At 38.8% G+C, this 16727-nt stretch overlaps 1 protein-coding gene across 4 annotated transcripts in view; it reads left to right on the top strand.

Moving 5' to 3' along the window:
- The window catches only part of LOC126272717 (asparagine synthetase [glutamine-hydrolyzing]-like), a 230219-nt gene that overhangs the window by 181489 nt on the left and 32003 nt on the right, over positions 1 to 16727 (top strand). For all 4 annotated transcript variants that reach the window (XM_049975754.1, XM_049975753.1, XM_049975752.1 and 1 more), the window contains exons 8-9: positions 6825 to 7032; positions 10538 to 10711. In XM_049975754.1, the coding sequence (XP_049831711.1) occupies positions 6825 to 7032; positions 10538 to 10711 (382 nt within the window). The remainder of the gene's footprint in view (positions 1 to 6824; positions 7033 to 10537; positions 10712 to 16727) is intronic.

The raw sequence follows: 16727 nt of genomic DNA, 5'->3' as shown, positions 1-16727 counted from the left end.
ACTTTTGGAAATTTTAAATCAAACACTGGACATTTTATATTAATTTTGGGGATAATATGTACCTGAATCCTGAAGGCAATTTTTTGAAGAAAAAAGTGTTTCTTATAGTCTGTTAAATATGGTTGTTTAGTTTGTGTGTCTGGGCAAAAACATCTAAACTTCCTTCACCCAAAACCTTGCTTTAATGACCTTGTCAGAGCACAAAAATAGATCATCTGCTGTGCAAAGAAACTCCATCCATGGGCACATGAGCAAATCTTCAATCTTTACGTTCACACTGGTCATCTTCAGAGTAGCCCCACTTAACCATCTTTGCTTTGCATTTTGTGATTCCTTTTCTTAATCTATTCACTGCTCTCCATGTACTGTACAGTAGTTGCTGCCATTTTGTGTTTCCTCTTTGGGGTGCAGTTTTGTATTGTACAGAGAGTCCAACCATAAAGATAGGCGGTGGGTCTCGGGTTGGCCTTCTAACAGTACTGCCCAATGACTTGACTTAAGACAAGTTGGAACTGTTTGGTGGTCATACATTACGTGCCATGAGTCAATTTACTACTTTTTTGTCTCTGTTTCATTGGCTATTTTGCATCTCATATTTGGTGGTTGATAAGTTTTGTGGACAGGCACCTGGTGATAATACTGACAATCTCCTTTAAAGTGACATCTAATTGTGTGGACTGGCAACACACCTCCTTTATTGGTGCCACCTATTCTCTGGCTGCAAAACAGATTCCCATTGCTAATGATTGAAGAACTTCAGGTTGCGCTCCACGTGCTGAACCATTCAGTTTACTTATAATAGTGTTTCTTGGACATATTTTTCCATTTAGATCAATGCAGCATTTTTTAAATAACAATGTATGGTCTAGGGTGAATACCAAGTATTTTGGTTTGGTGCAGTGTTTTAGTTTAATTCCTCTTCATTGTATTTCCAACTGTCTCGAAGGTGTTACACTGCGCAAGTGGAATGCGCATACTTGCATTTTTTCTGGGTTAGGTTGTAGGTGATTTCCTAGAAGGTATGAAACGTCTCTCACAATTTTCGTTCAACCTCTTCTTCTCCCTTCTTGAGCAGTAATGGCAGTGTTGTTTGCTCATATGAATCTCTATTTCCAGCAAGTCATTTGTGTGCATATTGTACAAAAGAGGAAGAAGAACTCTTTCTTGTGATAATCCATTCTTTTCATTTCTTCATCAGCTTTTCTTTCCTTGGTGGATTACGTTGAATCTTTGATTCTGCAACGTGCCTCTTAACTTGTAAATCAGTTGAATATCCTTTGTTATTTCATAGACTTTTGTGAGGAGTTGTTGGTGGTTTACTGTATCATGTGCAGCAGAAAGGCCAACAGAGACAGCAGCAGTTATCAGTTTCACTTCAAAACTGTCTTCAGTGTGCTGAGTCAAATTTAGTAGCTGACTACAATGTGCTTTCCCTGGCCTGAATCCAATGTGTTCAGGGGTAAATTTTGTATCCATTTTGGTTGCTATTCCTGACAGAATTATTCTTTTAAGTAACTTATGTATGAGGCAGGTTAAGGAAATAGGACAGAAATTTTTTGGCCCAGTCTGCTGTTTACCAGGCTATAGTAATGCTATTACTTGTGCTTTCCTCCATCATTTGGGATTCTGAAATGTTTTCAAACATCTGTTCATCATACTCAGTAGCCATTCATTAGCTTTTGGACCAGACTGCTTTATTTGTTCAGTTTGAATGCCACCAGGGCCTGCACCTTTATTTTCTTTCAGTTCTTCCATTGCCTTTCCAATTTCTTCAAGTGAGAATGGAGTTTCTAGAGATTCATTCTCTCCTCCTACATTTTGTTTGAGATTCAACCTAGTCATCTTCTGTCTTGTCTTGCCATTCAGGGCAGTTGGTGAGTAATCTGGTTCAGAGTGATATTTGTACTCAATGCCCATAGGATCATTGCTAAGGTTTTTTATCAGCATTCACTCTGTTAAACTGTTCTGTTTCATGTCCAGGTTGCACAGTGATTTAGCCCATATCTTCCTTCTTTGTTCAGCTATATCTCTTCTCACACTTTAAGTGTATCTGATGTGAAAGGATCTGCTTTGTATTTGCAACAATAGTCGCTCAAGAGATCTTGTGAGTGTGTTTCAGTGCCAGATATATATTTTCTTACATCCACAAGGCATAATGCTATAAATTGCCATTACTGTGTTATTGAGATTATGTATTTTTTGTTCATAATATATAGTTAGTTATTGCATTTTTCATGACCCTGTGAATAATTTTAAAGTACTGCTTGTAGAACAGAGTCCTTTTCACACTTGATGAGAGCTAGTCATGAGCATTAAATAACACTCTCTCTAACTGCTACAAGATACTTTGATCCCAGATGTTAGTCACTTTTTTCTAGATTTTCATTGTAATTTTCCTTGACTCATAGTGAAGTAAAACTGTGTGTATGATGTTGTAAGAATATTTTTAAGGAAGACTTATATTTTTCATCTCCTGTTTGTCCTTGATAAATTTCTTCTCATTGAAAATCCTGCGCATTTTTCCTGAATAGTGAGACTGAGCCAGAATTTATTATTTTAGTCCAACCAGAGTGCTTTACCAACTATCATTTGACCATCATAGTGAGCTGTACTATTTACTGTGTGGTTCACATTTACATCCTGAAAGACCGTTGAATATAGAAATAAATTAGCAATCACTGTGCACTATATGCTACTATTCTTGGTGGGAATGTTGCAGCAGGGATTAAACCAAAGCCTGACATCAGCAACTCAAATTACCCTATAACAGATTTATCGCAGAGGAAATTAATATGTAAATCTTCACATACAATCACTTTCAAGTTATTTCTGAGGCTAAGTCATACTATTATCCTTTGCAGTTGTTTAATGAAGTTAAAATGTTTTCTGCCGTGGACATGTAATTTATCAGGCCCATTATCTTGTATATTTCAAAGTCTTACTTAGCACCATACTAAAACAAAAAGAAAACAAAAAGAACACTTCAGGGCAGTATGTCTTTACGTCTATAATATAATACTTTATTTAACTTTATTTGTGCATAGCCACTCCCCCTTTCATCATTTTCACGTAAAATAATAACTTGTAACTGTCTAGGTGCATTCATTCAATTTCTTCAACTTTCAAATGAGTTCTGTTATGCACAGAACATCCATAGACATCCAGAATGAGATTTTCACTCTGCAGTGGAGTGTGCGCTGATATGAAACGTCCTGGTAGATTAAAACTGTGTGCCGGACCGAGACTCGAACTCGGGACCTTTGCCTTTCGGGGGCAAGTGCTCTACTAACTGAGCTACCCAAGCACCACTCATGCCCCATCAGCACAGCTTTACTTCTGCCAGTACCTCGCCTCCGTCCTCACAGTTTCATATCAGCGCACACTCTGCTGCAGAGTGAAAATCTCATTCTGGAAAAATCCCCCAGGCTGTGGCTAAGCCATGTCTCCACAATATCCTTTCTTTCAGGAGTGCTAGTTCTGCAGGGTTCGCAGGAGATCTGTAAAGTTTGGAAGGTAGGAGGCGAGGTACTGGCAGAAGTAAAGCTGTGAGGATGGGGCATGAGTCGTGCTTAGGTAGCTCAGTTAGTAGAAAACTTGCTCGCGAAAGGCAAAGGTCCCGAGTTCGAGTCTTGGTCCGGCACACAGTTTTAACCTGCCAGGAAGTTTCATTCATAGATATACCATCAGATTTTTTAATTTCCTGTAATGACACAAGAAACTCACATTTCATTCATAGATATACCATCAGATTTTTTAATTTCCTGTAATGACACAAGAAACTCACATTTCTTTTCAAGCAAGCATCCTATGCTTTGATTGAAAAGTTCAAAGGTGTTACATGTGATTCTTACCCTTTGTGCTGTCAGAGCTGCTATTCACCACTGTTTGTTGTAATTGCGTCTACAGTTAATCAGCAGCTCTGTCTTTTGAAAGCATGTACCCTAAAAATGGCATAGTGAAATTATTGAAAATCACAGACAGTGAACAGACAGAACACTGTTTACATTTTGAATGCTTCTGGGAAGTAGCTGTGTGAGTAATCTCTTACTGGAAACATTCAGATGTAGATCATGCAATTTGTCATTTGACTGTGTGAGGAATGACTCATTGATCACACCGATCTTTGATGGTCCTCAAAAAAATCATCAGAACACTAAAAACAAAATGAAAATGTGACAATAATGATCTTAAACTAAGACTGAATGAACCATGGTTGAACTGAGGAACCATGTTAGATGGTACTGTGGCTAGCATGCTGGACTTGCATTTGTGATGACAAAGGTTCAAATCTGCATCTGGCCATCCTGATTTAGGTTTTCTATGATTTCATTAAGTAGCTCCAGGCAACTAACAGGAGGCTTCCTTAGATAGGACATTGCCATTTTCCTTCCCCGTCTTTGAAACAATCTGAACTTGTACTTCATTTCTAATGATCTCATTGCTTCTTTGAACTGAGAATGTTTCAAAATCAAGTCTAAGGAGATAATAAGCCTTGCAGTCACTACTGTCATCATTTTTATAGTCTTTTAACAGCTAGTATGTATCAAGCTTTGTTAACTTTTTATCTTGTTGTTAATTTACCATACACAAATAATTTTTCAAAAGATAATATGTCAAATGAGTCAACAGTCTTCATTAAATTCCTTGGCATAAATTATATTATAAAGTATTTTTGCTAATATAAATACAAGAGCTTTTGCATATGATTTACTAGTTGTTTTTCTTTTATGAAATTTGATACTACTTTTACAATTTGATGAATGTTTTCAGTTACACTATCCATCCAAAAAGATCTAAGACTGATTTTATTTTTGGTGTAAGGGACACCAGCACAAGGTGGCTCCTTGAACTAACCACTGCAAACAACAGATGTGCATTCAACTAGTCTGCTGTGAACAGTTAGTGTTAAGCAGTGGACGTGCAACTGTAGTGTGGCAACATTGTTCTGTTGCAAATTGCAAAGAAGCAACATAATTAAATCAAGTGTTCAAAATATTCTCAATAATGTTTTGAAGAAGAGAAAAGTATGTGCAAAGTATATGCCACTCATCTTCACTCCTGAACAAAAACAATGATGATTGGACATCTGGCTGAACAAGATTAAAGTACAAAATGCAGATGCACATGTGCCAGTAGCAGTTGCAAGTTCTGCAGTGATCTGACTAGGAGTGAGATTTCTGTTTCTTTTCACCACTAGGGTGACATATCAATTCTTTTGTTGTGTCGCAGTCTATCTATGACCACTGACAAGCTTTTGCATAGCATTTCAACCTCCAGTTGCCGTCTTTAATTGCAAGATGACACTTTTGAACACACCCATTACTGCGGCCAAAGTAGTGATACTTTGAGTGGTTTTGAGCCCTCCAACTGCTCAATCATGATTATAAGCACACAGATGATGTCTTGCAGACATTTTGCCATACCATACGGCGTGTTGAATCCATACAGAGTGTCCATGCAAAAGCTTTGCTGCAGTTAACACATCCTGCCATCTACATTTCCTTTTACTATCTTTGGTTGGGTGTTCTGTAGCAATTGTTGGCTGTTTTGTAGCAGTTGGCTGTTTTTTAGCAATTGGCTGTTTTTTCTTAGCAAGTGTCAGATGTTCCTTAGCAGTTATCAATCTATGTAATATTCTGAATGACAGTTCTTTACTAAACCATCGTACTTGGTAAATACAGGGCTGATATAAATGATTAATTCTTTTTCAGAGATCTATATTTTTTAAAGTATTACATGTGTAAACGTGATTGTTGTATGAATAAAACAATTAACTCACCAAGTTTTCATTTTGCTGTGTACAAATGTTCTAGGAGGTTCCCTCTGGTTACTATCCTATCACGGCATTATTGCACTCGGTCTCTTGTGGCTGTTATCAGAGATGCATGGTGACAATACAGTATACAAAAACCACATCAGTTTTTGCTGCTGTCATATATAATGTGGAATTCTGAATAGTTTCATAGGCAAGTTGTCTGTTTGTGAATTAGCAATCCTCAATCTAATCAGCTTCAAGCACACAGGTAAACATACGAACCATCTGAAGTTGTCCCACTCCCAGCTGCAATAATATCATGGTGGACTAATACATGGGGGGTGGGGGGGGGGGGGGGGTGGTACATAAAATGGTCTGTGTAAGTCACACTCAAAGGAAAAAGACATGAGGCATTACATCAGGCAACCTGTGGGAAAGGGGGGGGGGGGGGGGGGGGGAGCAAGGAACAGAGCCGCATCATCTTCGACACTACACCCAGTCAAATGATGTGGATGTTCGAGGAAAATTGATGCTCCAAGGGGTGGTCGAGTGGGGGGATGGGTCTGTCAATGCACAAAACTCTGTTTGTATGGCAGTTATTTTCCATAATTACATCTGAATGAACTGCTATAACAGATAAACATCTTGCATATTCCAACTCACAAATTCTTTTCTTCCTTGTCACCATTTTCTCAAGGCACTGCACTCTTAAAGCCAACTGGTGGGCACAATGCAAGCTTGGTGGGTTTACAGTTCTATTCATGCATCAATCATATTTGTGCACGTAATACTTAGCAAACCATTTATAGTAGTCTATACTTTGTATGACATTCAAACATGCGTCATAGCAAGCCGAAGGGGTCTGTAATATATTTCATTTGTGGGTTTTTTGTTTTTCATGATTATGCAGGGTTTTATTTGCTGTTTATTAGCAAAGTCTAGTGATGCTAAGCAAGCTCCATTCTTATGTTACTGTATGATATTACATGGATGATTGCCGTACTAGAAAGTATAGAGAGAACAGAGATTTTTTTTTTTTTTTTTTACATAGACATTAATCTTATTACAGGTATGTACCTAATAGCACGATACATAAAGGCTCATACTGATTCTACTGTAATATTCAGTGGGGAGGGTGCAGATGAGTTGTGTGAAGGATATATATACTTCAGGGATGCTCCAGATGCTGAGGCAGGTGCTGAAGAGAGCTTGCGCCTGTTGAAAGATATTTATCTTTATGATGGACTTCGTGTGGATCGTACTTTAGCAGCATTTTGGTAAGTTTTGCAGTGTATATTTGATATAATTTTTGTATTTTAGTTAAGCAGATCCAAATTATGGTATGGCTGTTAAAAAGTGTGTTGCAATAAACATATGATGTTTGTGCAACATCAACATTTTGAAAATCAGCAGATAAGGAAACAGTAAACACAAACATAAGGCAACATAAGAATCCATTAATATTTCAGCTGTGTTTAGTCATTGCCTGTAATGGTAGCTGAGTGGTTAGCGACTCCGCATTTCAAACAGAAGGACCCCACATTTGGTTCCTGGTACCTCCTCAGATTTTTTCTGAGGTAGGGAGGTCTGATACAGGGTCCACTCACCCCTTGAGAGTCCAGATGAGGAACTACATGAATAAAGAAGCAGCGACATTATCAGGGTTCATCTCCTGACAATAAAGGCTGGAGGGTTTGATGACACTCTGATCATGTGTCTCACAATCATAGATCGCTCCTTGTACTGCCTTATAGGCAGCAGTTGGCCAGTCAGAACAGACATAAGATATTGCAGTGCCTGTGTTATTCTGTTTATGCATACATGTCCAAAGGAACTGTGTTGACTGCATGTAATGTAATCAAGGGGTGGTGGTTGTGGTTATTTATAGAGGTAGTGGCTTAAACGTTTAAAAGGAAGGTACAGACAGATGCAGCAAAGTAGTTAAGAACAAGATGTGGCAGAGACACTTGTGTCAGTGAGTGCTGTGTTACAACTGGAATCCCTTAATTAAAATGTGCAACCCTTTTGTGTCTTTGATATTCCTCAGTGATATTCAGTACACAGTCAAACATGACCCTGACCCTGCTTACAATGATTTTTTCCTTTCTCCATAGCACTTGTATTTACTTTTGTGACTGCAGACCATGTCCTTACTCTGAGATTAGTTGAAGACTGTTCTTGACTTAATATTTATAGGAAGCTTGTTCCTTTTAATCATTATAGAAAGTTCACTTTCTGGCTGTCCAAAATCTTTACATGTGACCACTAGAAAATACCACCACTTTCTGAATTACTTTATTGTAAAAGATAGCTAGTGTATCATCCTGCACTTGAGGATGAGTCGTGATCTACCAAACATTGGTATGCATTTACTTTGGGAACAAGCATTAACTGCTTACTGAAAGATTTAACTGAATTTATACATGGAGGTACCCAGACATACACTGTGACCACTGCCCGCTGCGATGCTGCATGCCACCCTAGTGGTGTTGCTTCACATCACACAGCAGTAAAAGTGTTTAAGTGGTGCAGACATGGATGGAAGATCAGCCTAGTGAAGATACGGGCTACAAACGGGGAAATCCATTGAGATATGGAACTTTGAGAAAGGGTAGATTATTATTATGCAGAGCCTGAGAATGAGTGTCTTGAAAACAGCAAAAGTGATCGAATGTTCACATGCTACTGTCATGAGCACCTACAGAAAGAGGTGGAAGGACAGTGAAACTACTACTAAGCACTAAATATTGGATGTTCATGACTCTTCACAGAATGTGGGGTTCGGAGACTTGTCTGTTCTGTTAAATAGGATAGGTGGTGATCTGTGGCATCTCCGCTGAACGTTCGCAAATTCTGGTGCATGCACAAGTGTTTCAGAACACACCATTCATTGTACATTCTTGAACATGGAGCTCTGCAGCAGACCACCCCTATGTGTTCACACATTGATCAAATGACTTCATCAGTTATGATTGCAGTGAGCACAGGACCATTGGCAATCGACCATCGATCAATGGAAACGTGTTGGCTCTTTGAGTTAATTACATTTTTGGTACACTGAGGTAAATGGCAGCTCAAAATGTGCAGTGCACTACAGGTGCAGGCTGGTGGGAGAATATTATGCTGTGGGAGACATTCTCCTGTGCTTCTGTGGAACCTGTGACAATAGTTGAAGACATGCTACGAACCACCTGCAATGCTAGCAGCTACGAACCACCTCTATCCCTTCATGCTTGGTGTCTTCCCTAACTGTGATGTTATCTTTCACCAGCATAAATGTCCATGTCTTTGAACCAGAACCATGCTGCATTGGTTTGAGGAACATTATAGTGAACTCACATTGATGTCTCAGTGACCAGATTCGCCATTCATCATATGGAACCCATCTGGGTTGTTATCAGACACCATCACCACATGTGCATATCAGTTGCCTGTTATTTACATGAATTACATGACCTGTGCTTAAACGTCAAATGCCACATATCTCCACAAACCTACCAACAAACTGTCGGATCCCTGATATGCAGATCCAGTAATTATTCCATTCCAAAGAGGGACAAACAAGCTATTAAGTAAGTGATCATAATGTTTTGGCTCATCAGTGTACATGTTGTTGTCATAGGTGCTAAATGTCCTATTTTTGCAAATGGAGATTCTGAAATTAACACCAGATATCTAAAATACCATGCAGTTTTCAAATGTGAAGTTTTCCATTATTTCATTCTATTCCATCTTAAATAGAACCTTTTCTTTTTAGCTTCATATTCTTTCTTGTTGTGGTAAACATAGCTGTTGTGCTTTTATGTCTAAATTTTCTGTGTCTTTAAGTTACCAGTAACTGGCAATTCTTAGTACACATATTTGAAAATAAATTATGTGTAGTCCGGTGCTGAACATTTGGGAATGCAATATCAATGATTTCATATTATATTTATCTTTTATTCATGTTCATACTTGTAACCTAGTCTAATCCCCAGCTTATTGCAATAAAATGTGTCAGATGAAGTCTATGTAAAACTATCTTCATTTCAATTTCCTTGCCCAAATAATTCCTAGTGTTTATTTAAGGTAAAAATCTTCATAAAACCTCTCAAAAATCTGGCAAGTTAGGATAAAGTATATTTTTTAATATTCCAGTTTGAGCCTAAGCCTAATATCCTCATATGAAAAACCACTGTTACCACCACCACCGACAACATGAGCACAACAAAAACCAGGACACCAGCAGCTGTCTTTCATTTTGACCTGTCTTAGTTTTTCATCAAGTAGTATATGCTTCTGTTCCCAGTGACTTTAGCACTTTTTCATGCTTGTTGGCTAGCCTTTCTACTTCTTCTCATTTCAGATTCTAAAATTTTGGCTTTTGCTGGTATTTGATTACTAATTTCCAATTCATCCTGTTGCACTTTTTCTACTTTAAAATACGTTTCTTCTTTTATCATTCACAGGAGTTTTAGTTTTAAACTCTAATTTAGTCTTCCAGTTTTTGTTTGTAGTTGGTAATGATGGAATTATAGTACAGATTACCGTACTTTTATGTACTTGATGATGATAAGCACAATAGCAATACAATCATTTCATTAATTTGACTATATCTGAAAGTGACCTATTATGACACAAAACTGTCGACACTAATTTTCCAGTGCTGTAACTCTGTTAACAACTGCTATGTTTGTGGTCAGCTATGACCCAATGGTGTGTCTTTGTTAGCTTTTTATATATTATCATGTTTAGGTGTTACTGCTGTTTGTTTAAAAAATATACAAACCTTTGTTCTTGCAGTTTGGAAGCGCGTGTACCATTCCTGGACCAGCAGTTCACACATTACTTCATGGGTCTTCCACCTGCCATGAGGTGTCCACAGAAAGGGATAGAGAAACACTTGCTTCGGTCAGCATTTGATGAGACAGACTTACTTCCAAAAGAAATACTGTGGAGGCACAAAGAAGCCTTTAGGTAAGAAGACAATTGTACATATTATGTGAATAGTTCGCATCCTGAAAAAAGAAAAAATTGTGTAGCTATGTATGAGAGAGGAAGAGACAGAGTGAGAAAGTGTGTGTGTGTGTGGGGGGGGGGGATGAGGAGACAGACATGCATTAACATTTTACTTTTGTAAAATGCAAGTTACACACAAGGCAGTGGAGACTTTCCCTGGTTTATTTACAAGAGATATATATACAGGACACTCTTGGCAAGCAGTGACAGCTAACTGAAGTTTGTATTCAGAAACAAAGCCCAATCAACACCATATCAAAATTCCGTCTTTGGCAGAGTTCATCATAGTAGCACATAAGTCAAGCTGCTACACACCAGCAGTGCTCTCCACAGATCACATCAAAACTGACTCACACTGATCCTGGTCTGGCTTTTATGCTGGATTATGGTGTGGGCTTGTCGGAGGCACTCCTGATGACAAGTGCCCTCTAGGTAATAGTGCTACAGCTGTAATAAAGTGGGACATGTGCAGCCATCCTTACGATGTTGTTTATTATATAGCTACCAGTTTTGGTGATTCAGTACACCATCTTTAGGCCTTAATTGATGCTGAGGGAGCTAACTCTAATTGTACTCATGATCCCATCAATGGCCAACATCTCTGAACTGGTTTCTGTAGACTGTAACAGTGATGCGTCTCCACCATCTAATTGATGGTTGGAGACACATCATCATTGTTACAGTCCACAGAAACCAGTTCATAGATGTTGGCCACTGATGGGATCATGTATACGATTGGAGTTAGTGCACTCAACATCAGTTAATGCCTGAAGATGGTGTTGCATTGCATTTTTTTTTTTCAAGCTGCATTATGACTTCTAGGGCCTGCCATCTTATTAGTTTATGCAGGCCGTATTGCTTCACACAGACCTCTTAGCCAGTATCCATGGCCACCACCATGCAGCAAAATTGTGCTGTGCAGTTGAGGCCATGTGCACTGTTGCCCATGCAGAATCATGTGGAGGGGAGCTGCGTGGAGTTCTATTGTCTGCACTTTGGTGTTATTTGTTATTTACTTACAGCAATTACACTTATTTTTTAAAGAAAAACACAGTAATTTGAAAGTAGGATATTATAAATTTATGGTATAATTTAAGAAGAGAATAAAAGAAGACAGGAAATAGTAGTTACAGATATTCCTTCACCAAGACAAGCTGGGGAAGTGGACTTGGTATTGAACTTCAAGTCCAGCATCCACATGTGGTGCTACCCATTTTAATGCTGTCCACATGAACATCCCTCTTCGAGAAAACTTGATTTTTTTCAGTCCATGTGGATCTAACCCATGTTGGTATTGCTTGTTAGAGTGCTGAGTGAGTTGATGTTTGTTAGGTTACACAACAAATAATCTAATTAAGCTATATACTGTTACTACATAGTTGTAGGAGAAATAACAAGTTACCACTAACCTATTATTAATGAAGTAAAAACATTTTTGTAGAATAAAACTAGGCTTTTTTGAGTAGTGGGCCCATACGTTTTGTATAATTGCATAAGAATTATGATCTGTTTCTATTGTGTATCTATACTGTTTGATTTTGCTTGCTTGTTTTATTTCATATTAGTACATTTACAATGTGTTTATTTATGTAACTACTTAACAACATTGTGTACAGGTTTAAAGTGGATTTTAGAATGATAGCTCTCTACAGACTATTCTAATTACTTCTACTTTTGATTAGATGCATTCATAATAAGATGTAAATTGCGATCTTCGATTAATGTTCATGTGAGTAGTTGTGTATGTTTTACGTTTTGTATATTTTATGTGTGTATGCTATGTAAGTGTTGTTCATCATCAGTGCTGAACCTATTCAAGCTATCTATTTCAACCTGTCTTTATCTCCTGTGCCTTCTGTACTGATGAGTCTGTTTGTGTATGTCATGTTCTGCTTTTGAGATGTTGTTGCTGATTGCGCTCAGCTGTGTCTACGTATCTGGGTTCCTCAGTGCATAATATAGTGTCATTTTCTTTATGTGTCCTTTTTTATTAGGTAAGTGTCTGTATTTAATGCATTTCAAAAGGAAGTGTTCTGGGGAACCAATTTCCCCACATGTGTAATGACTGCTTTCTGAAAGTGACATGTGCTGCAAGTGCTTGGGATAAGGGCCAGTTCTAGCCACAAAATGAATTGTGCCTCGGTCAGGGTTGACATGGCGCAGCCGTATCATTCCATGACATTGGGGGAAAATGAATAGACTTGACGGCCCTTAGCTCTCTAATCCAAGACTTTTTGCCAAGTGTCCACACAAAAATTTTTAGTTGGCACCTATCTTCTGCATTCTGCCCAGTGATCTGCCACACTCTCTCAGGTCTACGAAACTTCAGCCAATATGTTGCAGCCCAATATCCGATAGTTGTAAGTTATATCAATCGAGTACATTCCAAGCACCACATAGAGTGAATTGACTGATGTGGTGCCGAACGCCACACATAGTCTAAGTAGCACATTCCTCTGCCCCCACCCAACAGTGATTCTGTTCGTGTTGAGAGCAAGTCTTTGTGCCCATATACTATCTGCAAAGCCCAATAGCAACTCAAAAAGTGCACAGTGGTAAATACACATGTGTATGAGTGGTAGTCTGTATCATGTCAAATTTATTGTCACCAGTTTGTGAAGTACACTTTCAGCTTTGTGATTAGTCATATGTGTTCAGTGAAGTTATGTTGTTTGTCAATGTGTACCCCAAGATATCTAGTTACTATTTCATGTTTGTGTTTGTGTTGTTTACTTTAATTGCTGGGTTTCCTTGTAGTGACCCTTTAAGCATTGTGTATGCTGCTTTTTGAGCTGCTATGAATAATTTGTTTTGGTTGCACCATTGTTGAATTGTGTGTAGCATACCATTGGCCTTGTTTTCCAACATTGCTCATGCGTCGGCTGGTATCACAACTAACAGGTTGTCAGCATATGCAACGATCCTGTCTGAACATTCATCTCCCTTGATTATATTCAAGAGCAGTTCAATTGTGATATCCTAGAAGACGAATCTGCAGATCGAGCCTTGTGTCTTTTGGTAGCTGTTTTTACAACCTTGCAGTGCCCTCTTGCCACTCAGCCAGTCTTTTCCTACAATAGTCTCAAAGACTATTGTTCAGGGATCGGGGTACCTGTAGGTCTTGATATCGTGCAATAAATGCTAGCCACCAAAGATTATCAAAGGTGTCAGCAATGCAATAAGAACTGCCTGATTAATCGCATTGTCAGTAGATTTTCCTCTTGTAAAGCCAAACTGTTGCTGACTAAAGCCATGGAGTTCCCTCTGACCTTGGAGACGGTTACACAGAAGCCTCTAATGGACCTTAGCCACTGAGTTTAACAAAGCAAATTGGTCAGTATGATTTTTGTTCTGATGGATCCCTATCTGTGAATAATTACTGTGTTTGCTGTTTTCCAGACTAGGGCCACTCGCCCCAGCCTCAGAGTATCATTTATTAGAGTTGTTAAATATGGTGTTATCTGTGGTGAGACCTGGTGCAATGTTTCCAAGTTGATGTGGTCTGATCCTGGCACTTTCTCATTTTTCAAGCCAGCAATTGCTAGTGCGACCTCTTCTCATGCAAACGGGCTGGAGGCATATCTGTACATTGTCTCCCTAAAATGTGTTAGTGCTTGTGTATCTGATCATCAATCATCATTGGGCAGAAGTTTGTCCAGCAGATATTATGCTGTTTGTCTCCAATCCTGTGTTATGTTCTGTCATACTGCCCTTGTGTATCCAGCACAAGAGGGGGACTTAATTTTCTCTGTCATGAGCTTGTAAGGTATTCCCTTTGTATTGTAGATGTGTTGTGATGTAGTGTTCCCGGTTTTCTGATCTAGCTGTGATTAGTATGGTTTTGAATGTAGCTTTTGAGTACCTGTATTCTTGTAGTCAAATCTGTCTGTCCCAAGTGGTAAATGCTGTCTGGTAGAGCCTTCTCTTGTGTCTCATATCCTGTCTTAGTCTAGATAGCTTGAGCTCCAGGGAGGATCTGTCTTACACTGGTAAGTGGATGTCAGAATGTATTTTAATTGGGCTCTTTGTAATATATGTGGAAGTCTTTATGCCCTTAGGTCTACACTTTCCATCTATATTTTCCATCAATTTATCTCTTACACAATTCTGAATCCCCTCTCAATTTTCTCTGCGTAGTAAATATTTGTTTGATGATGGTGTATGGTGTGCAGGTCTTTGTGTCAATGATAACTGTACTATGATCATGTATCTTTACATTCAGATACATGCACCAATCTGTTTCCATATTGAACCTATGTGGTTAACAATAGTTATGCCTATATTGCTTCTTCCATCAGCATGTCCTATATATGTAGGTGGTAGGTAGTCGTCCTTCTTTGTTGATAATGTACAGGCTGATCACACTTAGGATGTCATTGATTATCTGACCTCGGTCATCAGTCCGATTACACTGCTACAAGGTGGATCTGGCATTGATATCAGCTGCAATGGACATCTTCTTCCATATTGCATAAAGTGCTGTCTGTTGAATCATATCTGTGTATGGTTGACTTGTATGTGAGTACTGGGCATACAAAGACACCAGTATCCGCATTTCTGTACTCTTGTTGATCTGTACTGTTACAATATGTCTAGCGCACAACTGTGTGATTTTTATAGTCTGGCATGTGGTGTCCATTATCACTATAGCAACTATAGTGTGTCTATCTCCTGTTGTATGATTTGTTCTTGGGGGTGGCACAAACATATTAATTTCCCATTTCTGCAGTATGGTTGTTGAATGCTCATGACATCAATGTTAAACTCTTCGGTCAGCCTGGGAGTTCTGCACTTACAGTTCTACTCCTCATAGCACTGAACTGCAAGATCTTCATGGCTGCCTTGTATACTCGTAACACTTCACACCCATCTGCTCTCGTTCAAAGTACACCCTCCAATGAGCCCTGACAAGGTCTTTGTACTTTTCGTTAATGTGGTGATCTTCTGAACGCCATCCACAGACATGTCTCAGGAGACCAGCATGCTCATCCTCATCAGTGGGCAAGTTTTCCATCTCAGTGATTATCCTATCCACCTGCTCAGACATAGGGAAGCAAATCGAGTAACCCTTCTCATGTGTTAATTGTGTAACTAATCTTTGTGCAGTTTCCAGGATGTCCTGTTGCTTGAGCCTGCTGAGCTTTAAGTTCAATTCAGTTGCACTGTAGTTTGCTGGTTCTTGATTATGATTACGTACTTGTTCATCCTGTGCATTTTTCACTTCACACTTAATTTAATTACTTAATTCCCACTTATGTTGTTCACTGCTTGTTTATGTACCTCTGCCTGTGTTTCGTTTTTACATTCATTATTTCGAGGGTTAACTTTGTTCCCCCACTTTATTCTTATGGCTTTATGTTTTGTCACACATGGGCTTTACCCGCTTTCTTCTGATTTATGTTTTCATTATTAGCAGTTGATGCAGTCATCATTACTTAAATCACATGCCATATCAACAGGGGTTATTGTGGTTGTTCTCACTTCATTAAACGACACATCTTTAGTAATAGGTGGTTGCACGCCGACTTCATCACAAACTACGTCTGTGGGCATTGATGGTTTTATCCTTATTTCATCGCTTCCGCATCTTTGGGAATTTGTGGTGGTTTCCCTCCTTCTTCACATGCCACATAATTTGGGATTAATGGTGGTATCCCCACACAATCACTCAGTACATCATTTTTACTTTCTTTACATTCTACGCTGTTGGTATTGCTCTGTTTGATGGGCATTACTATGGGTGGAGGTGATGGCCTCTCATTAATGGCAGAAGGGATTTCCCCTGGGTTGTGGTAGCCTCCTGATATAAACTTAACAGTTTTTATGTATTGTTTACATTTTGTTGTGTCATATCTATCTGCATGTTCAGGATTTGTCTGCGGTATAATTGATTGCTTTAGGTTCTGTTGCATTTCATAGAAGTTGTTGTGAGATGCATTTTGCATTTTGACACTCTGTATTTTGAGTGTGAACT

The sequence above is a fragment of the Schistocerca gregaria genome, chromosome 5, assembly GCF_023897955.1.
Source record: "Schistocerca gregaria isolate iqSchGreg1 chromosome 5, iqSchGreg1.2, whole genome shotgun sequence".
In the NCBI taxonomy this organism is placed as follows: domain Eukaryota; kingdom Metazoa; phylum Arthropoda; class Insecta; order Orthoptera; family Acrididae; genus Schistocerca; species Schistocerca gregaria.
The sequence above is the reverse complement of the archived record's forward strand: the minus strand, read 5'-3'. Positions and strand labels throughout refer to the sequence as shown.